The 26823-nt window shown below is 39.7% G+C and overlaps 5 protein-coding genes across 10 annotated transcripts; 3 read left to right on the plus strand and 2 right to left on the minus strand.

Annotated features, from left to right (window-relative positions):
* Window positions 1-118: 118 nt before the first annotated feature.
* On the minus strand, window positions 119-6273 carry LOC100113519 (enhancer of rudimentary homolog). 3 transcript variants are annotated; one of them, XM_008210407.4, is made up of 4 exons: window positions 6155-6273; window positions 1406-1696; window positions 993-1080; window positions 119-620 (listed from the first exon to the last, which is right to left on the minus strand). In XM_008210407.4, exons 2-4 carry the CDS (start codon window positions 1406-1408, stop codon window positions 403-405), a joined length of 309 nt encoding a protein of 102 aa, XP_008208629.1. In that variant the 5' UTR covers window positions 1409-1696; window positions 6155-6273; the 3' UTR covers window positions 119-402. The 3 variants fall into 3 exon arrangements, with proteins under 3 accessions (XP_008208629.1, XP_032455874.1, XP_032455873.1); XM_032599983.1 differs by lacking the exon at window positions 6155-6273 and adding an exon at window positions 2131-2310; XM_032599982.1 differs by lacking the exon at window positions 6155-6273 and adding an exon at window positions 1961-2032.
* Pgi (glucose-6-phosphate isomerase) lies at window positions 1503-5924 on the plus strand. 2 transcript variants are annotated; one of them, XM_032598779.1, is made up of 12 exons: window positions 1503-1616; window positions 2433-2662; window positions 3042-3135; window positions 3220-3411; window positions 3486-3566; window positions 3636-3851; window positions 3911-4150; window positions 4221-4401; window positions 4484-4602; window positions 4675-4903; window positions 4975-5041; window positions 5115-5924. In XM_032598779.1, the coding sequence occupies exons 2-12, from the start codon at window positions 2532-2534 to the stop codon at window positions 5236-5238; spliced, it is 1674 nt and encodes a 557-aa protein (XP_032454670.1). In that variant the 5' UTR covers window positions 1503-1616; window positions 2433-2531; the 3' UTR covers window positions 5239-5924. The 2 variants fall into 2 exon arrangements, with proteins under 2 accessions (XP_032454670.1, NP_001164377.1); NM_001170906.1 differs by lacking the exon at window positions 1503-1616 and having other exon boundaries at window positions 2455-2662; window positions 5115-5920.
* A 60-nt stretch (window positions 6274-6333) lies between the features above and the next one.
* Window positions 6334-11176, plus strand: LOC100115154 (dolichol kinase). Its single transcript, XM_001599912.6, has 7 exons — window positions 6334-7397; window positions 7923-8176; window positions 8265-8485; window positions 8559-8747; window positions 8827-9036; window positions 9114-9441; window positions 9519-11176. The coding sequence occupies exons 1-7, from the start codon at window positions 7318-7320 to the stop codon at window positions 9650-9652; spliced, it is 1416 nt and encodes a 471-aa protein (XP_001599962.1). The 5' UTR covers window positions 6334-7317; the 3' UTR covers window positions 9653-11176.
* On the minus strand, window positions 10526-20812 carry LOC100115120 (synaptotagmin 4). The gene is made up of 5 exons (XM_001599880.6): window positions 20280-20812; window positions 17576-17887; window positions 16448-16860; window positions 15834-16310; window positions 10526-15677 (listed from the first exon to the last, which is right to left on the minus strand). Exons 1-5 carry the CDS (start codon window positions 20329-20331, stop codon window positions 15558-15560), a joined length of 1374 nt encoding a protein of 457 aa, XP_001599930.1. The 5' UTR covers window positions 20332-20812; the 3' UTR covers window positions 10526-15557.
* Window positions 20813-20941: 129 nt separating this feature from the next.
* On the plus strand, window positions 20942-26565 carry LOC100115091 (arrestin domain-containing protein 17). Of its 3 annotated transcripts, none has more exons than XM_031929188.2 (8): window positions 20942-23807; window positions 23925-24174; window positions 24756-24911; window positions 24996-25207; window positions 25282-25464; window positions 25537-25748; window positions 25818-26035; window positions 26115-26565. In XM_031929188.2, exons 2-8 carry the CDS (start codon window positions 24060-24062, stop codon window positions 26246-26248), a joined length of 1230 nt encoding a protein of 409 aa, XP_031785048.1. In that variant the 5' UTR covers window positions 20942-23807; window positions 23925-24059; the 3' UTR covers window positions 26249-26565. The 3 variants fall into 3 exon arrangements, with proteins under 3 accessions (XP_031785048.1, XP_001599906.1, XP_008208626.1); XM_001599856.6 differs by having other exon boundaries at window positions 23946-24174; XM_008210404.4 differs by having other exon boundaries at window positions 23949-24174.
* The last annotated feature ends 258 nt before the right edge of the window (window positions 26566-26823 follow it).

Here is a 26823-nt window from a genome sequence, read left to right on the forward strand (position 1 = left end):
AAATCATGGATAACCCATCAACATACCAGACACAACAGAGAGAAAGGAAGACAAAATATTTGTAACTCCCACGAGTCCACCTCTAGGCGACGCGAGGTCAAAATGATTAAAACATCTGTCTTGGCAAAAAATTGAATTTATTAATACCATCTACTTTCATTCACAGTCACATTCCGCGCGTTCTAGTATTTTTTTTTTTTGTCATTTTCTTTTTTCTTCTCACTTAATTTAATTGCGTTCTGAATATGCGTTATTAATAGACCGTGAAATGTCAAATCATCACTAATAGTTCTTATTTGTATATTTTTACATCCATGAGAAAATAATGGTAAGAAATTCTTATAGATAGGTACTTTACTTAATTAAAAAATGGAACCTATAGGAATAGATTTTGTTAAGTCCTCATTCGAGTTCAGCAGCCCTACGAAGCAGCACGTGTATTTTGTCCTTGATCCAGTTTTTGTTGTAGGGTGCATAGGTGTTGGTAGACTTTTGGTATACTAAGCAAGACAAGTCAGTCAGGTCGTCAAGGAAATCAAAGAGTTGTTTGATGTCATAGGTGATGGTTGGTGTGTTTGGATTTTCCCTCTTCAAATATTCTTCGTAGATTTTGCAAACTCCTGTGAAGAAAATTATGATTTGATTAAAAAAATATGAAAACCATAAAGATTATACTGATGTAATTGACTAGAATAATAGCATACATTTATGTAACATGAAAAATTACAATCCTTGAATAATTTCAATAAAATAATGTGTATCATTATAGTATATTATGCAACGGGTACAGAAAGACTGCTTTTTCAAAACGAGAGTTTACTTGTAATGGTATACTTGTACAAGTTACATACAATATTCTATACCACGAGAGCCGAAAATTCACATTAAAGTTGTGATTTTGAGTGGTATAAAAAGATAAGAGACTGCGTGATAAGTTGAAAAATGGGCGTTTGATAACTCCTGTTAATATAAAATCAAAACATGAATCTTACCTTCCATACACTCATTCACACTTTCATAATCAGAGTATGTCCTTGTTTCTGGTCTGTTTGCAGGTTGGACAAGTAGGATTGTGTGAGACTGAAAATAAACAAATATTTGCTTAGAATTATCCGGTAATTGCTACTGGTAAGTGTTAAATTTAATAGAAATTTTCATTTTATTGATTTCACAAGAGTCTGTCCAGTTGCTAACCTAAAATTTACAACACGCTTAAATAAACGTTTAAAAAAAACATTATGTTTTCCAATAAGCTGTGATCTCCGAAAAAACAATTTACACTATTTATGAGATTTTAATTGACTCAAAATGCAATACTTTTTCTATAAACTTGACTAAGAGATGAAGTAAACAAACAAACGCTAGCACGCGCATTGAGGAGTAGTAGGAAAAATATAACACTTACCATTTTGATGAAAAATATTTGTTTTTTTTTCAGGAAGAAACTTTGGTAAATAAAGCTATAGTCAAGAGTTTGCCAATATTATCACAATTGTTGTAGTAGTAACTAATAATAAACAGTAGAAGACAGTGTACAGCCTCAATATCGAAATTGGCGAGTCCACTCAATCCAGAATCCAGATTCTTCTACGAATGTTGCGTTGCGTTGTGGTTGTGTACGCTCGATTGCTCATGATGGCCCTTGTTCCGCTTCGTTCCCTTCTTATATTTCGGAGTCCGTTTTCTACGCACAACCCTATAGCATATTCATGAATTATTACGATTGCGATATATTATCGTGTATTATTATAATGTAAAAGGTTTAAAAAGAGGATACAAAATTGGTACAATGAATCGCGAGGTAATGGGGGTAATGATCATTTTCATTTTTAATATTCTTCGCTGTGATTTCATTTTTTGTTATATAATAATTTCTTGCTGTTATCTAAAATACTAAAACTTGGGATTTCGTTTATTTTCATTTTCAAATGAGGAAAAAAATATTATAATTGATATTTACTTCAACTCTTTTTGAAAATAAGAAAGAATACCGCCGCTGAATTGCACGTCACGTGATAGACTTCATCCGCAGTGACACTGACAAATGATCATATATATGAAAAAGTTTACTTATATATATATATATATATATATATATATATATATATATATATATATATATACACACACTTTTGATTGGCAATATGACTATTTGACAATCAATCTTCAGCGATGATATAATATCATCATTAAATATAATTTCCTTGGCGAGAATAGAATCTGAAAGAGTCACTGAACTTGACGTTTTCTGCCCGGTCAGCGGTCAGTGTCACAAATTCTGCTCCGTTTCGCCGGCGCTCACGCAAGATAATGGGTATATGTATATATATATATATACTTGGACGTCTCAAAAGGCGTGTATATAGTCGAGCAAAATGTATATAAGTATATACGACGAATATATATATATATACACACACACACACCTACAGTTTGCCGATAGCTGCAGAGTGCAGACGTGTGGAGTGACAAGCGTTTGAACATTTTCGAACTAACAATCGAGTGGTGAGATCAGCCGTGAGAAACCGAAGATGGAAGCTAAGCCAAAACTGAGTCAGGAAGCCGCGTGGAAGAAGCTACAGGACTACTACAACGCTAATGGTGCGAAAATCAACATAAATCAACTGTTTCAACAGGATCCCGGCCGCTTCGACAAGTTTAGGTACACAACATTCGGTGCTTATGCTCAGCCGCGTGACCTTGACTTGACCTCCTTCACCTACTTATCATAGTTCTATGAAAAATTTAAATGTAAATTTGGTGGATGATCGTAATTAAGCTTTTTCGGATGCCTTATATAGAGTCTGACGTAATGATATGCAACAATTGTTGCATTCGAAGATTAAAATTTGTTTGCATTGTTGAATTGATTGTTTTTTGTTACCATTCTTGAGCAGTTGTTGCAGATTTTATTTGATTAATGAAAAACTAAGGAATGAAAAATATCGAACTGTATTATGTAATATTGATTGATTGCTGTTAGCAAGGTTATGATAATCTATGCAAAGTTTCATCAAGTGAATTTTAAATTGAAATTACAGTTTGACGCTAGACACTCCGCAAGATGGGCCCATTCTTATTGATTATTCCAAAAACCGAGTCACCGATGAAGTTCTCAGCTTGTTGCTGCAATTGGTAAATACAATAGTTCTAGATTGTTGTATCTCTCAGTTTGTGATGTCAGATTAAAATAAAATTTTTTGAATTTCTTTTTTTCAGGCAAGAGACCGTAAAATAGAGCAGGCTCGTGATGCAATGTTCACTGGACAAAAGATCAACTTCACAGAAGGTAGAGCAGTACTCCACACTGCCTTGCGTAACAGGGCTAACACTCCTATTTTGGTTGATGGAAAAGATGTGATGCCTGATGTAAATGCTGTCTTGGCTCACATGAAAGAATTTACAAACCAGGTAATTGAATGATTTGTGATTTTACAAAAATTTTAAGTCACTAATGTCTAACTTTTTTTTTCTTTTATCGAAAGGTCATATCTAAAGCATGGAAAGGATTCACTGGTAAACCAATTGAGGATGTTGTTAATATTGGTATTGGTGGTTCTGATTTGGTAAGTTTAAGATTAATTGTTTTAATACTTGTATTGTGTACCATGCCTAAATATAAGTAATTTTTATAGGGACCACTGATGGTCACGGAAGCTTTAAAACCATATCATGTTGGACCAAGAGTTCACTTTGTTAGTAATATTGATGGAACTCATATAGCTGAAACTTTGAAGAAACTAAACCCAGAAACAGCTCTTTTCATTATTGCATCAAAAACTTTCACCACACAAGAAACTATTACCAATGCTACTTCTGCCAAGAAGTGGCTTCTTGAACATCTGAAAACTGTAAGTTGGTGATAACTTTGGAAAGAGGCACAAAAACTCAACAACATAACTTTTTACAGGATGCTGCTGTAGCTTCTCATTTTGTGGCACTATCTACCAATAATCAAAAGGTTAAGGAGTTTGGTATCGATGAGAAGAACATGTTTGGTTTCTGGGATTGGGTTGGAGGAAGATATTCACTGTGGTCTGCCATTGGTTTATCAATTTCCTTATCCATTGGTTTTGATAACTTTGAGAAACTACTGGAAGGAGCCTTCTATGCAGATCAACACTTCCGTACAGCTCCATTAGAAAAGAATGTTAGTTAAGATTCGATGCATTATGATTGTGAACAATTGCAGATCAATGAACGAAATTTTAATATTTCAGGCACCTGTGATTCTCGCTTTATTAGGAATCTGGTACCATAATTTCTATAAAGCTGAAACTCACGCGTTATTGCCATACGATCAATATCTTCACAGATTTGCTGCATACTTCCAACAAGGTGATATGGAAAGTAATGGAAAATATGTAACAAGATCTGGAGATGTTGTTGACTATTCAACAGGTGATTATTTTAGATGCCGATTTAAAAAAAAAATGTTTGAATGGTCGTCATTGTATTTTTTAATGGCTATTCTTTCTTAAAGGACCTATTGTCTGGGGAGAACCTGGAACAAACGGACAACACGCATTTTATCAATTAATCCATCAGGGCACAAGGCTTATTCCAGCAGATTTTATTGCACCTGCACAATCACATAACAAGGTTTGTCTCAACTTATGATTTTACTAGGCTAGAATTTTATTTAGATAAATTCACGACTAACTCCGTATGTAGGTACAAGGAGATTTGCATCACAAAATTCTTTTGTCAAACTTCTTGGCCCAAACTGAGGCTTTGATGAAGGGTAAGAGTCCAGATCAAGCACGAGATGAATTGCAGAAATCTGGAATCAGTGCAGATCAAGTAAACCATCTATTGCCTCATAAAGTCTTTGAGGGAAATAGACCAACCAACAGCATCCTTGTAAAGAAACTTTCTCCCTTCACCTTGGGAGCTCTGATTGGTTGGTAGCTTTAATGACTTTTAAGTATGATTTTTGTTCAAAAAATACTGATCTATAAAAAATATTTTCAGCCACCTATGAACACAAAATCTTTGTACAAGGAATCATTTGGGATATCAATTCCTTTGATCAGTGGGGGTATGTATCAACTGGTGATATTTGTCGTTTTTTCCTCAAATTCTCGAAAACTAACGTAATTTTAAAATCTTAGTGTGGAATTGGGCAAACAATTGGCTAAAGCTATTGAGCCAGAACTGAACAATGCTGACAAGATCACTAGCCATGATTCTTCTACAAACGGATTGATTGCATTCATAAAAGCTCACAGTACTTAAAAAGTTTTCCAAGGAGTAGCTTAGTAAAAGAAATCGGGAAAATACTTAGATCTGTGAGAGGTCATCATCAGTCTCGAGCGATATTTTGGTTACAACCCAGGATGCGTCTACAATGGCCTACCAGCCTTCTTCAAAACTCAGGCTTGAATGTGTACTTTGCTGTTTGTTACTCCCTTATAAATCTTAAAACTTGATTGGTGTTTATTTTAACATGCAGTCTACCTGCAGTGTTCGCTTGTGATTACTCTCGTAGTTTATGTAGATCATAAACCTATATGAAGTTTGTTTGTAAATGAAATTTCTAGTCTCTCTTTATAGATTTGAGAGAATTTTAGAATATTACTCACATACAATATTGCATATTCTGATGGACCTAATGCCTATTATTCATATATTAATGGTTGCAAATGTGATTTATCGAAAAGTGATTCACCTATTTTGTTATACAAATGTTTCGCCCGTCTTTTTTATGTTTGATAAAATCGTTGTTTGATTGATATCTTTTTTTTGATACATGCCATTCACACATCAAATGGAATTATCAGTAATTTACACTTTGAAAAAAGTATTTAAATATGTTCCATATTAAAATGGGAGTACTAGTCCACAAGAATGTTCGATCGGTGGCATTGTTGTTATCGTTGTTGACGTTGTAATAAATTTAATATAACGTACAAAACGCGAAACCGAATCGTCAGTTCTCACAGTCATTGCGAGCCGCTATAGGTATATATTTTTTCCACCTCTCCAAACACATGATATACGCAAGCGCGGCCAGGGAAAAAACCCGAGATTCGTGCCTGCGATGCCGCAGGACAAGCCTGCCTTGCGCGCTCTGACATACATTCTCGCACTTGACACATGCATGTATAGGTACAGACATAATATAACACAAGGAATGAAAAAAAAAACATACACAAAACAAGGACATCCCCGCAGCAACAGTAGCGCGCGCGAGAGAGAGAAAGAGACAAGAGGAGGCCAATGATGCGCGACGGTCAATTGCGCGTTACTTCCTGCCGAGCGTCCGAATAAATTATGAAACTCCCGCGAGCGTAATAAGACACCGCGCGCGCGCCCCCTCTCCAGTTTTTCTCGCTCTTCTGCTGCACAGCTGACGTCCATCTCGCTGTCTCGGCCTTCCGGAGGCGCAACGAGACGAGATAATCCAGCACACGCGCGCGCGCTCGCTGTACGAGCTAAAGTTTATCCGCGCAGTGAGTCTATCGTCGTCATCGCGTATCGTCTTTTCCACTTGCCTTTCACGTCCAGTAGTGCGTGCGTATACACCTGTATAGCCATCATTTATATAGTGCTCTCAGTATAGAAACTGTAGAAAGTATACGTATTAGAAAGAGCTGCTCCGTTTTGTATTACGGAGCGCGTGCGTGTGTTAAAGTAAAAGTATACTTATACACTTGGTTACTCGCGGTGTGTCAAGTCTGTACGCAAATATTGATAATACTCGAATCAGTGCGAGTAATCGAAATAGTCAGCATACGGGATGATTAATTATGCATCTGAGATCGGCTGTTTTTTCGCGCACGGCTTAACCTTGAATAAGCGCGCCGCGGTGCCTCTTATCGCGTATGATTGAAGATAACATTTCGTAATTCTCATTCAGGTTTGAGGAAAATCTCGACCGACGTGTTTTTTGTTATCTCTATACCTGCGAGCGTGTGTGTGTACATCATAGCCGCACACACCGGATCGGTAATTAGCGTCTTGACGTTATATGCCTACACCGAATCAATCTCGTCGTAGTGGAGCGAAGGACAGCACACTGCGCTTGTATTGGAGGATCGAGTTTTTTTCTACTCAGCATAAATAAAAACGGCTTTTGGTTGTGCACTTCCTTTTTTGCGGACAGACGGGGGTGTGGTATATACGACGGCGCCAGTAGATCAGCGAGCTTATTTGATGGCGTGAAAGCGGAAAAAAGCCAGGAGATCCAGCTCACGCAACGCGAGGAGGAGGAGGAGGAGGAGGAGGAGGAGGAGGAGGAGATTTTTCCACGCATTTGTTGGTACATTTTTCACCACATACGCACAACGACGTCCGCAAGAGAAAGAGAGAGAAATGGAGATTCTGACCAGGCACTACGACGTCCTAGAGAAGAGGATTCTGAGCAGCCTGGCGGGCAACGATCTACGTCATCGGTACGTTCATTCGCTCATTAATTAAAGTCTCTCGTTTTTTTTTCTCTCCTCCTATAAGTATATACCTATACTGTTGTGTGCCTCTTGTTCGGTCCGTATGTTGCATCTATATATGTGTGCTACATCTGGACCGACGTGACTTAACCTATACAACTGAAGTGCCTCGACTCCTTTTGTTATAATGCACTTTGTTCTTGTTGCTCTGCAGCAGCGGAGATGCGCAGTTCCTTTGTGCGAGTGTATTTTTACTTTTGAATGAGCAGGAATTTCGGTCACTCTGCGTCCACGTATTTCAGGATAATTTCGGAGCTTTTCATTGATTTATGGGGCTTGAATAAATAAATAGATACTCTTGTTCGGTCTCTGACTTGGCACATTTGTTCATTTATTCATATGAAATGCAATCAGCCTTGCATGGGCCATTGGATCAATAGTTTCTTAGTGTAAAAATGTGAAAAGGTCTTCGACTGCTTATTCTTCTTATGATATAACAAAAAATTTTCATTCTGCAATTGTATATTTTAGAACTACAGACTGCAGCGGACTATGGCTTGGACCATTGATTGGTTTGAGCGCTTTGATAACTTTTTTGAAGGAGGATACCAGTTATTCAGAAATATGCCTATTAACTGGTATCGCAGGAGGAAGCTTGGTGATCAGCTGCGTATGTCTGTATACTCGACTGATGACAGCTAATGTAGCAGCCAAAGACTTTCATGTTGTATATTTTTTACCTGCCATAATGTTGTCAACTTTGTTTCTACTCCTTGCTAATAAAGGTAAACAATTTTATGAAGATTTATGGATGTCAAAATTATTATCAAGCTTAGCAGGGTAACTGTAACAACTATAATTAATTAAGTGCAGGATTACTAGTAAGTGTGACATGGGGTCTCACTGTTGGAAGTTTAAGTACATGGGGTGTCATTCAGCTCATGTCTAATTTACCTGGTTGCTTCACACTGGGTGAGGCAACAGCAGTTATGCACGGCATTGTACTTTTTTTACTATCTACCTTCACAAATTTGCCATTGAGGTATCACTTACCTCCTATTCATGATAATGATATTGCAACTGCAATATTGCAGGTGAGTTTTCATTTTGCATTACTTCTGAAGTTTATTTAAAAACTGTATTTGATATAACTACTTTTCCACACAGGTGATAATACTGTATATTTTAGCAATTTGCATGTTATGTGCAAATTTTCCTAAATTGCGTGGGCCAACTCAATTTTACTTACTAGTTATTGGAATGCTACTTGTTATAGTTTTACCTGCTTTGCATATTATACTTGATCAAAGTCCTGTCCTTTGGATACTGTCATTTATATTCAGCACAAGTGACAGAGTAAGTCTGAAAATTCACGATTCATGTTCTGTTTGGTTTAGAATTACAAACCAAAATTATGACATTGATATATTTACAGATTTTATTACTGTTATATTGGGCTGGATGCTTATTTATTGCTTCAGTTGCTGTAGTTTTTCAAGTCCTTAGAAATTCTCAAGCAACTACTTCAGTCAGAAAGATCTTTCACGTTTTGGCAGTTATGGTTTATATTCCAGGCTTGATCTGGCAACCAACTTTCTTATATTTAGCAAGTGGTGTTGTTTTAACACTGTTCTCATTGATTGAGGTAAATATTTTATACTTTATTTCAAATTCTATTTTTTGTATTTGTTAACAATGTGTTTTTATTATTTTAAACAAAAGCTTCTAAGAATTTTGAATTTACCACCATTGGGAAGCTTTCTTCAAGATGGTTTTTCATTATTTGCTGATGAAAAAGACTCAATGATTTCATTGACTCCATTATACTTGCTAAGTGGTTTATCAGCAACTCTGTGGATGCCTACTGAAAGCATGGGATTGTTACCACTGATGAGCGGTGTTTTGACAATTGGAATAGGTGACACTTCTGCCAGCCTTGTGGGGAGTCATTGGGGAAAGCACAAATGGATGGAATCTGAAAAATCGATTGAGGGTACAATTGCCTGTGTAGTTTCTCAATTGATCGTAATATTTGGACTTGCTACTTTTGGTAAGTTTTAAATTAAACGTTTTACGGGTATTCAATTTCTTTCAGTTCTTACTAATTTTCTAATACTCATTTTTCAGGATATGTAGAAAGTACGTCATTACTAGTCAGGAGCGTATGTTCCGTGATTTTGGTATCACTCGTTGAAGCTCGTACTGAACAAGTAGACAATCTGGCGTTGCCATTCCTAATGTACCTGTGCCTTACATTTTAAACTTCTTTTCGAATGTTTGTAAAAGATGTTTATTTTCTGACGATAATGATTGCCAACGTCACGTCAGCAAAACAACTTTTTTAAGACACTAAAAAATTTGACCAAGGATGCGTTGCATCTCTTTAATGATCAAACGTAGCTTTAACACTTACTTATTAAAAATGCGCCGAAATCTTTTTTTATTCGGTGTAAACGATCAGCATGCAGATGTTCAGCTGTTAACTTATTACAATCAAATAATTTTGTTTCTTGTTGAAAGTCTTTATATAAACTATATGTATATACATAGCTATATATATATATATATATAATGTTTTGCTTTTACCGACTATAGTATGATTAGATGAATGGATTTTATAAATAATGTGTATATTATATATATATATATATATATATATATATATATATATATATATATATATATATATATATATATGCCAAGCAACGAATGGTTTATAGAGTAATGTTCATAAAAGTTGTGCCTAAGAATTCTTTCTGTTATATTACAAATTATTGATCCTAGCATTCCTATTAATGCACTTTTCTAACATATACAGTTAAAAGATGAAGAGAAAAAAAATTTAGAAATCGCAAGGCCTATATGTCAATGCGCCAAAATGTATTACGATAATAAAATATTTTTCTACTGGAATACAACTAAAAGTCTTAAGTTATCTTTCAGATTTGTCATTTCCGTTACGATGCGATTAAAATGTAACTTTACAAGGTAAAGGATATAAAGTTTGTGATATAAAGTTAGACTGTATAAAAAAGCGCTATTTGGCGCGCAAACGTCGAAGCGCAATTTACTCGCTGTATCTGAGATCTACATAAGTATTAGGTCCGATATAAGGAATAGATAATAACTAACAGTTTTATTTTTAAACGTTTTTATTGACCGCACAGCCTTAAAATCTGTCCACTCAGTCAAACACCATGCCCAACTGTCGGGTCGATGTGCATCCTGGTGGAACGCGATAAAAAACATTGTCGGGCCACGTATCAAGTTCTTCCGTAATACTTAGCAAATGTGTCAATGGATAAATAAAAAACTTACAAAATGTTCACTAAAGAAACGCTCTTTTGATGCGTACAATACAAACTGTTCCTTATAATGCCGTTTACAGCCGGATCATCTTTGATCGTATGTAATAACGAAAATTCTGTTTCCACAGATGTATATGCGTGTAGAACGGAAAAAAACTTCTCCACATATGTAGTCTTGCTGAATTTCGCAGCACTGCGCATCGACAATCAATATCAATTTTATATTATATTACAGCGGTTTTTCAAGGTTTCACGAAGCCCATACAAGTTCGGTCTTAGAATCTCTCTCGAAAATTTCTCATAGTTCTTTTTTTACGGTCGTTAGACAATTGCATTACTTTCTTTGGACTCCGTGATTACCAAAGAAGCACAATTATTCCTAAAGATACACACTACTCGTTACATTTGTAATTTCTTTTATAATCTGCTGTTACGGCTTGTATAGCAGTTAAATAAATATGCTGATACTCTTGAGTATATTTATTGTGTACTTTGTTTTCTTTTTCACAATAATCTTTCCCTTCGTCGCTTCGTCGCAAAAGTTCTTCGCAAACGCAATGATTCAGAACGCTGTACGTAATATGCTTTTCAGGTTTTATTATCGCTAGGCAACGTCAAAATTAAACATTGTAAATTTCCAAAATACAATCAATTCGTACTATGTATTATCATGTTATTCTTATTCAACAAGTTGGAACCTATATAAAAGTACAATAACTAGTTTGTTCCGCGGTAAACTATTTTTGCGTAAGTCACAATTTTAGTAACTAAGAATACTTGGAAAATTATGATATGTTTTATTTTGGAATCAGTGTGCAGCTAGGAAATTAAATCATAAAAATGTGTGTCTCGACAGATGGAAAAATGAAACAGAACACCGACATCGCTTTTCGACTAAACGTATAGACGACTATAATATTTATCCTTATACAGAGAGCGTATTTTAAACTACATTTCAGTGAATCCCATTAATTCTAGTCTCAGTGTGTGTGTGTGTGTGTGTGTGTGTGTGAGAGATATTAGAATTACTTTGCATCAATCGGCATCCACTAGAAATCCGTACTTTCGTTTTGATGTCCATCCATGTATGATAGGATCGCTGTACACGCTTTGCGGAATACAATATATTCAATTATTTTAATCGGTTTATTAATGACGAGATAAATTTAATTTTGTGAATAGCGGATACCAAATAAAGATCAAGTTTATTCAATTTTTTAATTTTTATCTATTTTTGTAGAATTTTTTATGAAAAGCATCGTGTATACATAGTCTGCATGTATTATATAAGAAAAGATGTTCGACATTCTAATGGAACTCAATGGGCATTGGGCATAATAACTTCATCCTGTTTATTAAAATTCAGCCGACGCTAAACTCGTTAAAAACTTACTCGACGAACTATTTTTGGGTACTTCAACTTTGAACATTCGGAAATATATATTAAAGGTATATAATTATAAGTGTCGTCGCCCGTATCCGACGCCAAAATTCAATGCGATTAAACGTCGCAGACGTGCCTTTTAGTCGTTTTATCATTGTTTTTTTTACATCATCAGAAATTTCGTCTTGCGAAAAAGGCATATACGTTTATATTATAACTGGTATATGTGTGTGTGTGTGTGTTTCGCCGAGAAAAATAGTCGCATATTATCGAAAAGTATAAGCGTCAGTGCGTGTTCTTCTTAATTTTTCTTCTTTTGTAATATGCGTTGCAAGAAAAATTGACATCCGTGTTCAGATAATCTCTATAATATAGTCATGGGCAAATTTCGATTGAATGTCGTAATCGATATACTTTCACATTTTGGTTCATCGAAGAAATAAAAATTAAAATAAACGAGAATGGAAACCAGTATGCCATTGATTTTTAAAAAGATTTTATTGAAAAAAAACAGTTAGATCTTCGATTGATTCAATAACAACCTGCCCATGTTTTCGGTTCTCTCTACGTGCGATATTTGAGGTACGTTGTACTCGAGTGTCTGTGTATTTAATGTGTTAATATAATGTTGCATGCTACAGATGAATTTTAAGTCTCGATGATTTGTTTATATAATTTATCGTTATTATTATTATCATAAATGTAATACGTCATTCGTTACAAAATCGCGACAAAGCAGCACTCCGAGTATAGGCATCAGGCGTGGGCAACAAAATACATCATATATATGAATGATTTTATCCTTGCTTTTTGTCCAAGAATTCAAAGAAAATACCCACAGCTCTTGCCCTATTTCCACGAAGGGAGGACGTGATCTTTCGTTGAGCTGCCAGTAATCGGAATAAATCGAACAATGTAACGTGACCCAATTTCACACATGTTAAAAGATTCAATCAATTCTTCTCCTTTTTTTCATTAAAAAGATTCATTTTTCAAATGCAACATCGAATTTATTATAAACTGGAAATAGAAAACTTGACGATTTCGTTCTTCCTTCGTGGATTTCTTGATGCGCTAAAATCGACAAATATGTCCCAAGATTCTACAATACATCACAAAAATGCGCGACAACAATTTCACCTATAGAGCTGATCACATTGATCGCGCACGAGACACTGGAAGTAATTTCAAAAATTCCTATACTTTTTTTCGGCTTCCTTCGAAACTCCATTCCCTGTATACTTTCGTGTCAGAAATTGCGAAGCTTACTTCGAGTGTCGCGTCTATACAAACGTCCGTGCAACCACCTACGCGCATTTTTGCTCGACGCTCCTGTTTCTCTCTTTTTTTCAGTAAATACATAGTCGACCGAAACAGTGAATATAATATTCAATACAACGCGTAAAATAGCACTCCTTCAACCAACGTCAATTACATATTTACAATGATGATTATAGAAGCTGTATTTGTACCGCCAATTCAAAAATACGAAACAAAACCGCGCACGATTCTACACTCGTGCATTCAATTATTTCCTAATCGACCTAATCTCAATGAGATTTCTCATCGTAACGTAAATCTAAATAGAGAAGTCCTTTCAAACAACGACGCCCGAAAATTTAAATCTCCATATTCTTTCAACTTGCCTTGTATCTGGTCATGAATCTTAACGTCTATTTTATACGTGATATTGTTGTTATGTTTATCATATAAGCATATTTGAAAAGTCGCAATTTGGTTGAAATTCGTAAATTATGACATCGATGGAAAAGAGATGACGATAGTAACTATAGCTACTTTATATAAATATTCGTAAATTATAAGCGTTTCACAAATACTGCAAATTAATCTATGAAATAATAATACTTCATCGGGTATATTAAGAGCGAGACAAAAATGAAATAGTTAATGTGTTGGGCAAACCAGCACAATTCTTACACGAGAAATAAAAAAATGCTCTTTTTTATCGGTGGCATTGACAGGATGAATTCGATCTCCCAAGTAGTCACATCCATAACATATTCAACGATATATACGCGAGTAATTAATGGCTCGTTCGAGCTAAACTGTTGATGCTCGGACGACAGTTCATGAAATCGTTATACCATGCACATATTATTATATATACATTGTATATTCTGTAGGTTTTTATTTCGTCTGGATACGAAATCGTGAATGTCTATTTTCACCGCTGATCCCCTACATACGTTTATAGACACACATCCAAGTCGCACATCGATATTTTAATTTTACATTTAGACATCAGACGCCGACCCTTATAAACGTCTCTGTTTTTCCTTCGTCTTCTCGCGGTTCGCATTCCTTTTTCGCACGATCGCTTCGAGAAATCGAACGTTTATTGTTTGAGATCCTTGTCCTCGTCGTCACTTGCCAAAATACGTACATGGTTTTTCTTCGTCGATTATACACGATTAAATGTTCTCTTATACGGTTACACTCGATAGCCTAAGTCGCTCTAATCGCATAAGCCGCGTTTATAATTGCGCTTATTTTATTTTTTAATCGCGCGTGCTGTTTTCGTCGTAAAAAATGAGTTTTGAAAAAATAATTCTTAATCAGCTTAAAAAAATAGTCACGCTACACACCCTACGTAATTTCTTTCGCTAACTAATTTCTTCATCTAAACTTAAGCCTAAGCTAGAAGTTGACTTTTTATTTTCCTTCTGCACTTGGGTATCGCCCGAACGCTTGCGAACTGAAACGAACTATATACGCTGTTCGCAGCTGCGAAAATACGACGGAGGTAATCCTTTGTCGTAAACTCTCTTCGCGCGCAGCTCTCAGCGTTATAGCGCAATTCATTTTTATTCTCCGAGACCGAGAGACAAATTTTTTTTTCTGGAATTTAATTTTTGCAACGCGTCAAAGTAAAGTTAATTCAAACGATATACCGAAGTGGTTCAAGGATAAACTTGACGTTTCGACAAAATTTTTCCCTCAGCGCGTGCAGCTTATCGGTCGATTTCTCGCAGCGAATCGTGAGGGGAATAGAACATTCGAGGATAAAGCGATGCGTTTGTGTGTTGTACTCGAGATCAGCTACGAGAGGAATACATACTCGATACATATATAGATATGGACCGCTACTTGGATCGTCGCTCTCCTTCATCTCCTAACTAAACATCGAAGTGTGTATCATAGACTTATAAAACCATACGCCCTATAATTCCGTGCCTCGTATTCTCTCTCGATCATAATACGCGCATCGTCCGCTCACAGCAGATCCGAGCACTTTTCGCTTATTCTCTCTTCGGTGCAACGTTGTTCGGAAATTCGAGATCATCCTTTTTGATGCTCGGAGTGCTCGGACCTGCCGTAAAATTTACCCGGGTATAGTTATCTTATCTTTTATTATTCTTTTCAGACGGTGAGTGTGTCCTTGGGATACCGGATCAAGGAAGGTAAAGAGGAAATCATGCCTGGGGGAAAGGTGGGAAAGGTGATATAGCGCCGTTACTCCCGCAGCTTGTGCCAGTCGGCTATTTGACGCTTCGGCGAGCTGCAGACTTCGTTCCAGTGATTCAGGGCCGATCCTTGGCACTTGGGTCCGCCTATTTCCAGTCTGCCGATCACCTGCAACGACAGCATATAACGCGCGTGTTACTCTTAATTCCGAGACTCGAATCGATGTCGCTTGGCCTTCTCCGCTCTTATAAATACGACTCGCTCGAATATAAAGTATGCAACACGATTTAAATAACAAAATAAATAATGAAACGGACGTCTCACCTCGTTCTTCGTGACTCTGTCCCAGTCGAGAAGGGCGAACTCGAGGCTGATCTTGCTGAGACCCTCGGCGCCGTTGGGTATCTCGAAAACGATCGACTCGTTGAAAATGGGATTGAGGGTGCGCTTCTTCACGTGCGTCTTCCTCTTGGCGATGCGTTGATTGTTGTACAGCAAGTAGATCTTGACGTAGGGGTCCGCCAGTCCCGTCACGTCCATCTTGGGCAGATTCCTCGCCTTGAGGACGACGACGGTGAGCTTACTGGCCGCCGGCTGCCAGCACAGCGACACCAGCAGTTCCCCTCGGCCCTGCGACTGGATCTTCAAGCTTCGCGGGCATATCTCCTGGCAGAGCGTGATCTGCTGGTTCTGCGCTATCTCCAGGTCCGACACCGACGACAGAGCGCAGACGACCTCGCCGATCACGTCGTCGCGCGAGTATCTGTCGAAGCTCATCACGACGAAGTGCAGGCTGATTTTCTGAAATGCAAATCGAGTACAAACGATAAACACGCTAATGGATCTCAATTACGAGATGCAAATTGTCCGTCGCGATTAAAATAATGCTCATCGAGACGAGACGATCAGCTGGTACAGTAGGTATTATAATGGTATACCTGGAGCTGAGCGTGCGAGATGCCGAAGAAGGTGAAGTCCTCGTCGTAGACCGGATCCCTGGTGTTTCGGAGCACGCGGGTCTTGGTGCGATGCTGCTTGTCCGGCAGCAGCTGGAGCTTGACGTAGGGGTCGCTGCTGGCGTTGTGCTGACCGCGAGCCGGTAATGCCTTGCACTTGACCACCGTGACCACCAGGGCGTTCTGCTCGCTCAGGTAGCGGAGCTTGAAGACCAGCTGACCGAGACTGGTGCCGTCGGCGCCTCGACCTAGGTCGGCGCTGATGCAGCTGCCGTTCATGCCTGTCTCGCCGACGCGGTCGGCTTTCTCGCTGTTCTCCAGCTCGGCCTTGTCGCGCTCGTTCTCGATGCTCAGGGTCACGTCCGCCGAGGGCGTCTGGATCGGGGTACCTGTGCCTGTGGGGTAATCATGGTAAAGCGTTTCCTTAAAAAGGTGGGAGGTAGAAAGCTAAACCGGATGTTTTTACTATTAATAGAGACGGATTAATCCGCGCTTAATAGATAAAATAAATTGCGATTCAAAGCACTAATCCAAAAGCTTTTCAGTTAAGCATATCCCAGAAACGAGACTTTATGCGCTCCCGCAGTGCTTTTTCGCATTTATCAAAGGTATTATGCAAATCAGATTTATTTCAGTCGGCGCGGCGCCCTATGGAGCAATGTAATATCACGCTGAGCTTAATCGTTTAGCATAATACACTTCGCTTGGCTTTTGCTTCTCTGCGTTGGAAAATGTCATCCGCAATGTAACGAGTACACACGGTTCTGCGTAATGCGTACGTAACGTATTCGTTGTATAACAGCATTATACAGTCATCGCATTAATTTCATATCGCACATTTGGCTTTCCCGGCGTCTTCCTTTTAGTAACTGCTGCACAAAAGCTCTGACGTATCGATTCTGGAAAAAAGCTCCGTATAATAGAGAGTCCACATAAAAGAGAGTCGTATACGTATATCGAGATCAGAGTCCAATAAGACGAGAGAGCCTATATTATAGTCGCACGAATACTAACAATTCTGCAGTATATATACCCATCCATCGCGCAGATCCCTCGTAAAACGTAACGGCTCCATAAATATCAAGAACAAAACAAATCTCTCACACTCACCTTGCGGAGATCTAGCCTGTCCGGGTAGAGTCGAGGGCTGCGGCCCCGTAGGGCTGGGCGTCTGGGCGCCGGTCGAGCCTGGCGGACTTTTGGCTGGACCAGTTGGGCTGGGACTCTTCTTCAGGTAGTGGCCCTGACTGCCGGGGCTCTTGACGGCTGTTGGCTTGCGGTGGGGTGGCCTGAAGGCCAGGGACTTGTCCGAGCCGAGTTTCGTGTGCTCTCGGCGCCGACGACACAGCCACCAGGTCATCGCGACGACGCCCACCACGAAGGCCGCGCCGATGCAGACGCCGACCAACGTCGCCGTGGACACTGTGACAGTGATGGGATATGGTTTACTTGTACGAAATTAGGCTATCAAGTGCCGTAAGGACTATGCCTGCGGATAGATCGCATTCCCGAATTTGGCGGGATCGATATACACACACACACACACACACACACACACACACGCACACACACAGAGGGCGAAATGCTTGTATATAAGGGTCGATTCGTTTTCTTTTGACGAAAACAAGTAAAAGCGTTTCATCGAAGAAAAATTAATTACTCGTTTGACAGGTGCGACCTATCCACACACGCGGCAGCGACACCGAGCCGAGGCCTTTCTGAGACCGGAGTATATAGGTAGCGGAAAGTTATGCATGACGTTTTAAGCAAATTTTCCAACTACACACACTCGATCTGAAAGCGACGTCGGAAGCTCTTTCATTTTTGTGCTGAACAGCCCCCGACGGCGACTGATGCATGTATACGCGTTGCTATTGAACTTGATGTTTGTACTTCATCTACGTCACAATTCTACGCGCGTTATATTTCTTTTCAGTGTATACCTGGTATTTTTCGAATTTACGAGCGTTTTGTATTCCTTTCTACCTCTCGTAGGATACATAAACCGGATCCAACAATGCGCATCGGAGTTACATAAGAGTTTAAATCACGACGAGGTATCCTATATCTATACATGATCGTGTAATCCGATTTTTATGTATACATGTTTCTTTCTCTCTATAACGAGTCACTCCGTTCCCTTCATCTATTCACAAAAACACTCGTACGCTACTATCGAGCCTAATTAAGGGCCACTTTGTACCCCGCACAAAATTCCAACCACCATCCGACCGTGTATATTACGCACAGCAGACGACACATCAGAGTCTCAATTAAACCGCATTATATATAAAAACGCTCGTTGCGCAATCGCGCGGCTCGTTAGCGCGCCCAACAATAACACAGCGCGTTGCGCAACCGAAATTTCTCATTCCGCGTAAAATCGCTCGGTTCCATTGAGAGCCAGTATACAATACACCTTATACCTGACGCTCGGGTAAGTCCACTCGCTCGAGCTCTGCTTTCCGACCCCATAAGCGCTCCCTCTCGCCCGATGACTAACGTTGGCGGTTAACCCAGTGACACGGAAGGCTACTTCTGCGCTCGCAGTACATAATGGCTGTACATGTCATTTGGCGCGTTTTCTTCGTGTCTATACGAGTGCGCAGCCCTTTGAGCTCCTGACGCGTGGGTAATAGTTGGCATCGCAGACCCTTCGATTAGCCTCACACGCGTGTACGTGAGCGATTGTAACGAGGATACTCGAGATCTTTCGAGGCGCACGAGATTAATGCTTTCGCAGAAGAAGTTTTTCTCTTTCGGGCGTTAAAGGCGCGATAAGTAATAACGAGGTTTTCGATTTACCGCTTAATATGACGGGTGCGATGGGCGCCAAGTTATAATTGAGTCTCTGCATAAGAGAGAGTGTGCGTGTATGCGACACTTTTATACAGGCAGGACTATAATTATAGGTACAGTGTACAGAGCGTTTTTTTTTCACGTGAGAAACTGCGCAGTTTATGTGCACATAATAGTGAAATTACGGAGATCGGTAAGCGCCAATTGCAAAACGACGATTTTTCACCCCCCCCCCCCCCATGAGCTTTTTATTACGCGCGACTCCGCAATGACTCGAGCGACATGCTCGTGAAAATTTATATGAACGCGTAAAAATAGCCGATTCATTATTATCATTATGCACCGAGAGATGATAAGGGAAGGACGACAAACACACACACACACACACACACACACACACACACACACGCGCGCGCGCGCGCGGGGGCGGTTAACGTTCGATCTTTCGAGGAAAGAGCTGATAGAGAGGCGCGCGTAGGTGCACTTGGTATCTCAGTCACGCTGCAGCTTCGATCGATCGACGCGGAGGAAGAGGAGAGGAAATTTCCCGCGGACGAGCTTTCCGCGCTCGCTGCACACACGTATATACGTATATATTGAATCAGCGGCTGATTCAGCGGGAAAATCGAGTTAAAAGCCGAGCGACGATGCGTCTGTCTGCTACTGGCAGAGGAAATTAGCCGTCGCGTGGGCGCGAGTGCGCGGCGCCAGTATGTATAATGAACTATTATTCGCCCCCGTGTACGAGAATCAGGTTCACGTCCTGCGAAACCGAGAGAAACATCCTCTATTGTGAATTTGCACGTTATAGCTGTCGCTTGCATAAAAACTAAATGAATAACGAAGGATGCCGACCCCAATCATCCCCCGCTTATGGATATTCCACGCGATCCGGAGAAAAGGGTGCAGCGTACACCGATTACACACGCACACACACACATCCGCGACGTCGAGCGAAACGGTAAACAACGGTAAACAACGGTAAACAACGGTAAACAGGAGTAGTCTGACTCACCAGGTTCGACCGGCTGTATGAGCGGGCCATCCTCCGCACTCTCGCCGACCATGTTGGCCGAGCGCGTCTCTCGCTTCCTGGCCGCGACTCCGAGTCTCCGATGCGCCAGCAGAGGACCTCCTTCAATCTTCAAGTCTCGAAAACCCGCACCAGCGAACTATTCGGGGAAAAAAACTCGGACTGCTTGAACAATGAAAGGGAGAGAAAAATCCGCAATACGTCGATAGACGGATCTCGCACTGAATATAGCCCGTGTCTGACTGCGGGGACGAAGCTGTGCTGGCAGCGCGCACCACCAGCGCGTGCTCGATCAATAGGCCAGCCCCGGACTTGCGCGAAGCTTCTCGCTCCTGCGCCGCCGCCGTCGACGTCGTCGTCGGTCTGTCTTTGTGCTCGGAGGGACGTGTGGGTGTTGGGTTATCCACATGTGCGGATGTATATACAAGAGAGAGATGCGCGGGTGGGATAGGGTATGTGTAGGTATAGCTCTACTCGCTGCAGGGGATGAGGCCACGAGAGAGAGAGAGAGAGAGAGAGAGAGAGAGAGAGAGAGAGAAATCTGCTGGCTTGATAGGACGAGACACACATGCGCGTCTCTCTTTGGGATGTGCGCGCTGTTTATTTGCTTTGAGTGCGAATTTTCCTAGATCCGTGCAGGCTGGGGGTGTGGGGGCGATTTCGTTCTTGCTTCGTGGGTTGCGCGCTTTTTTTCTCTCCCGCCGCCTTTTGGGTATATGTAGGTGAGCTTTTGAAATTCAGATTGGCGCAGAAACGGGTATGTCTATAGACCGGCTTTTGATTTGGGTTGGCCGATTGCACTGCGGGGGAGGCAGGGATCTGTTTTATTTTGAATTGTGGGTACAGTGTCTTGCTGGATACGGACTTGTTCTACCTGGGCCACTTGAGTTCGTCTTCTTTGAACTTTTACGCTTTGAAATTGAGAAACCCCTATTAGATGAGATTAGGATATTGACTCTAAAGTAGGCTCTAAAATAGTACCTGCAGGTTCCCAACTTTAAAATTCGATCAGGCCTGCAGGTCACGTCCGCCTCTCCGAAACTGACGCGTCCAGCTGAGCCGAATCGACGTTTATGATGGATCGATGGATCGATCTTTCTCATTTTACGAGCACTGTCCAGCGTCAACATATACGATCGCCCCTCCTCGCAATTTTAAAGCGATTTCCGATGTAAGTCGGAGCAAGAAACAGCAGCTCAATAGCCCCATTCAGTATAAGCGCAAACAACCGCACATCCGGCCGTGCATCGAGAAAGCATTAAACTCCCGGTAAAGCTGGCGGGATTTTAATTAAAGCTAAAACAATGGCGCAATCAATCGAGAAAGCGCCTGCACGCGAGCAACCACGTCGCCCCTAGGTGTTTGATGGGCCGCGTGTAGAAGGTATATGGAACTTTATATGGAACACCGAGAGGGATCTCCGTTCTATTCTTCTTCTTCTTCTTCTTCTTCTTCTTCTTCTTCTTCTTTTTCTTCTTCGAGGGTTGGATGGCAGGTCATTTTAAGCTCTTTCCGACAAACTGACCGCGATGTATTTTCCGATATTATTCACCTGTATATGCGCGATCGAAAGCTTAATCTTGCGAGACTCTTCGATCTCGCGGGAATATTTATACATGATGTGTTTTGTGTTCGAGAAACCGCTAGGGGGGGGGGGGCGGAATTTGAAGAATACGCATTTTTTTTCAGCCGACGCTTTTATACGACAAATCAAAGCATAATTGATGCGAGTACGGTTAAAAAATTTGTTTGTTCTTTCGTGTAAACTCGTTTACCGCGCGCGCGGACTCTATTATTACACGCGCGATCACTGTCGGAAATAATTAACGAGCAAACGCGCGATCCGAGAGCTACTCGTGTGTAAAAATAGTCGTATAATACAACAATATCGTCGAGATTCAACGCATTTGGCACCTAGATATAGTTCGGGATATAGAAAAATTTAATTGTTATAAAAACTAAAGTATAATATATAATAAAAAATTCTTTTTTGATAGATTGCGTATACGGTGCGCGACGATTAAATAATCATGTCATATAATAATTGGCGATGAGTTCGATTATGATCCTTTCAGATAAATAGTAAACATTACGATACGATAGTGACATTTGCTTTTTTTTAATATAAGAAGACCACCTGTATATCCGAAATCTGGAAACGATAGAATTACGAACTTACTCCTATATCTTAACACAGCTTTAGGGCAATTAACGTTTATTCAGCAATTTCCGACATTGCACTCGTGCACGAGTGTTATACCTATATGTATGCGACGTTGCGCCGTTATTGTCATCTCGAGAGCGTGACGTCATCGGGCGCCGCGAGAAAAAAGAGAGAAAATTAGCTCGAGGAAACTATATACTGTACAACGACTGAAGATGGATATGAACTTTTGCGTCGCAGAGTCTGCGCACTATATCTTAAGTTTTGTTTTAATATCATAACAGCTACAGCGACTGCTTTTATACACCATTTATAATACACATAAGGTATGGTAGAGAGGATTAAAAAGACAAAAATGCCTTTGCACTAACTGTCTCAATTTTCTTTTTGCTTTAACTGTATACGTATGGACTTTATAACGACTAAGGATACTCGCATTTTATTGACAAGAGTGCGAGCACCTGATCACATTGTTTATATGAGTAATTATTGGTGATTAACAGATAGGATATCATTGTTCTATAAACAGCATAATTATTACGTTATTGTATATTAATATTTTCTCATATTTATATCTGATCGAAATATTCCTAAAATAAAATACAATAGGCACTGAATAATATAATATTATTATCGTTCTATGTCCCAAGAAAGAGTAACAGCACGCAACGCAGTATATAAAATCCAAGAAAAACAATCTCGGAAAGATTTTAATAATACTGCAGGCATGCGACCACCGAGCGAAATCCCGTTACGAGTTATATATACCTATATATATATTCGCTTTGTCGCATCAAGGTCGCGCTGCAGCTGATCAAGAAATAAAAACGATGTATAGTTGTGCTAATAATCTCAGTATCGCTATTAAGTATAATCACTTTCATTGTACCTAAGTATCAAAAAATACACAGGCTCACTTGGAGGCGAGCGACATACATACAAACCTCTGTTTAGAATCTATCTAAGCGTTGAGATGAGTACACGTGTACCCAGTGCAGTCTCTTCTCTCACTCTGCGTCTTCGGGCGGCGCCGTTCTCTCATCACATGCACACACTCGCGTAAACAGCTCACACACGCATATATAGAGGGTGGGAGGCCAGACACCGGCGATACTCTCCGCCGCGTTAGCTTCTTTGCTTGCCATCCCGTCTCCTTCTCTCCCCGGTCGCGCATCTACTCTGTATATAGCGCACGCGTCCAGACAAAACACACACATTATATATACACACACACACACACGCCTGCGCGGCTAGAGGACCACATCCCGTCGCTTTTTTGCTCCAAACAGCTCCACTCCTAGCTCACGGGCAACTGCTACGTTCGAGAACAAAGAACAAGGTTCGAGGTGAGTGTGGGCGAAGTGTACTTATAGATACCTACACTTTGAGGGATTGATAAAGGAGTAGCTTATACCATTTCGAATCTTCTCTCTTCTTCGTCCTCTTCTTCTTTCGGCGATAAGTATCTCCGTCTCTGTCTACAGCAGCGCCCGCATTCCCCCGGCGCGACGCAAGACAGTACACGCCAGTGTGTTTTCGCGGAGCTTGGCATACTTACACACTGCAGCGTCTGCAGCGAGGAATTCGCCGGCCTCAAGATGGGATTGAAGGAATTTAAAATACACTTCGACAGTCCCTACGCCACTTATTATCCTGATCAGACGGTCACCGGTAAAGTCATCCTCACCATCGATTCGACGAAAAAAATCAGAGGTGCGCATATACTTATACTTATACGTGTCTCTTTGTTTCATTATTTTTCTTCTTTCTATCGACGGATTTTTTCGAATGGATGAGGCGCATTCAGTTGCAGATATGCCTCTATTTATAGTGTTTGCGTGTGTACTTGGTGGTATTCTTCGACGGGGCGAGCATCGACGTTTCAAAATCATTCCCGAGTATTTGAGTTTATTAGTCACTTGCACTGAATATAAATATAGCGTATACTGATGCAGTGGAGTCCAACAGCTCATACCTATGTTATGTGAGAGCATTGTTGTAGCAGAACGTTATCTGCAGTAGATATGGGGTTTGGAATTATTGAAATTCACTAATGATGTTAAAGAGTTTGCTTATTCATTGCACTGTATCTATAATTGTTTGATATTGTCATGCTGAAATATTTTGGATAAGATCAAGCGTTGTTTTCTTCTGACTCTCTACATATGCTATTAGTGGAATAATTTGATTGATAAGTTGGCACAAGCAACTTTTGTATTGCGACAAGTTAAAGGCAGTGATAAAAGCAGAATAAGAATAAATACGCTTCTGTAATTAAACTCTTCATTTTTTAGGTATCAAATTGAGTGTCAAGGGAGAAGCTGATACATATTGGTCCACTGATAGACAGGAATTGAACAATGAAGGACGTTACATTAATGAGACAGACGTGGTTACTGCTCACGAGGAATATTTCAAAGCAGAATTTTATCTTCTTGGGTCTTCCTCTGGTAAGCAGGGATAATTTCAAAATTGTCAAGTGTAGATTTGTGCATGACAGATTTATAAGAGATCTTATTATTATGTTATTGTAGGAGAAGAAATAGAGCTGCCCGCAGGAACACACACCTATCCATTCAACTATGTGCTTACACCAAATTTACCCAGCAGTTTTGAGTCTGATTTTGGACGTGTTCGCTACACAGCAAAAGCAAGTTTAGACCGTCCATGGAAGTTTGATCAAGAAACTAAAGTAGCTTTTACAGTAGTTTCTCACCTGGATTTAAATCAACAACCAAATGCAGCTGTAAGAATTTTTCTGGTAACAACAATTCTAATATTCAAATAAGTTTTAAATATGTTTCATTTGTTTTATTTAAGGGCCCAGTGATGTTTGAAAAGAGCAAAACATTCTGCTGTTTGTGCTGTGGCTCACCACCATTGGCTGTCAATATTTCACTGCCAGTAAGGGGATATGTACCTGGACAAACTATACCTGTGAAAGTCAATGTTGAAAATCAATCAGGCATTACTGTTGAAACAGTAAAACTTATTCTTCAGAAGGTAAATGATAGGGATCAATTTAATGATTAAATAGTTTAAAAAGGTTGTACAATAAATCATTTAAATTTGCAGATCGTAACTTATACTGCAACAACTCCACGATCAGAAACTAAAGTTACAGAGGATACAATCTCAGAAGTAAGCAAGGGTCCTGTAGGAGGCAATGAAACTACAAGTTACGAGCAGAATTTGGAAGTACCACCTCTACCTCCATCGAATCTCAAAAATTGTGGACTGATAGACTTGGAATACAAATTAAAAGTAGAAGCTTGTGTTACAGGATTGTAAGTGTACCCAATCAGAAAAGTGATTTTTATTTAGAATTTCCATGTAAAATTCCGGTTTTGTTTTAGTTATCACAGAAATCTCACGGAAAGTACTACTATTTATATTGGAACTGTTCCGCTGTCCAACTATCAACTACCACAACCTCCAGCTCGTGGAACAGATTATCATACAAAACCAGCAGAGGCGGCGCAGGGAATGTATCCGTCCATTCCATCTCCATCAGCTCCAGAAGAGCCTACTGATAATTTCAATCCTCAAGGCTCAAGTCTCTATCCTAACCTTGGTAATTATTTTGCTTTCATAGATATTTTTATTTTGCAAGTTCATCATTTTGAATAAACTTTATGTATTTATAATTTTAGCACCACCATCTTACGAAGAATCCATGTTTGGTGCTAGAACTCTTCGAGACCGCGAGGAGTCAGAGCACGTCATTGGAGGGGGAGATAAGTTTGCTCCAAGATATCCTGTTTATAACTTTAAGCCTTCAGAATAGCTGCCTTCAAAATAATCTGACGAGCAAAATATATTGTGATAATAGAGGCATTTTGTGTATCGCAAAGCCTGAGCTTTTTTCAATTGCAATGAAACAGATATTAAACAAAGACTTATCTTTTATATGATTATTATAAATTTTACGATTGGAATTGACGCACAAATATGTAAAGCCTGGCCTTTTTTTCATGAAAAATACTACACACTTTAGAGGCGTCAACTATATATAATATATATTTACTATTTTTGACAAAAGTGTATATTCTTAAATAAATGTAATGTACAAAATAAAATATTAATCGCTTATATGTACTTCGACATTTATGTATTCGAATTGTATGATTATTGCTTACACTTATATATACTATATCAAACTCATCAGCAGTATTAGCTTAGCGCACATAGATTCGTTCGAATTTTCCCGCTGTTTCTAACCTAAAAGATTTCAAACGTTCTCCCGTCTATCAAAGGCATTTTTTCTATGACTGAAGGTAAACTTCCAGATTGAAAACGAGACTAAAGTCAGATGTCAGATTTTCAAGGAGCCGCCAAGCATCTACGTCTTACTGCAACGTC

This window comes from Nasonia vitripennis, chromosome 4 (assembly GCF_009193385.2).
Source record: "Nasonia vitripennis strain AsymCx chromosome 4, Nvit_psr_1.1, whole genome shotgun sequence".
Classification (NCBI taxonomy): Eukaryota; Metazoa; Arthropoda; class Insecta; order Hymenoptera; family Pteromalidae; genus Nasonia; species Nasonia vitripennis.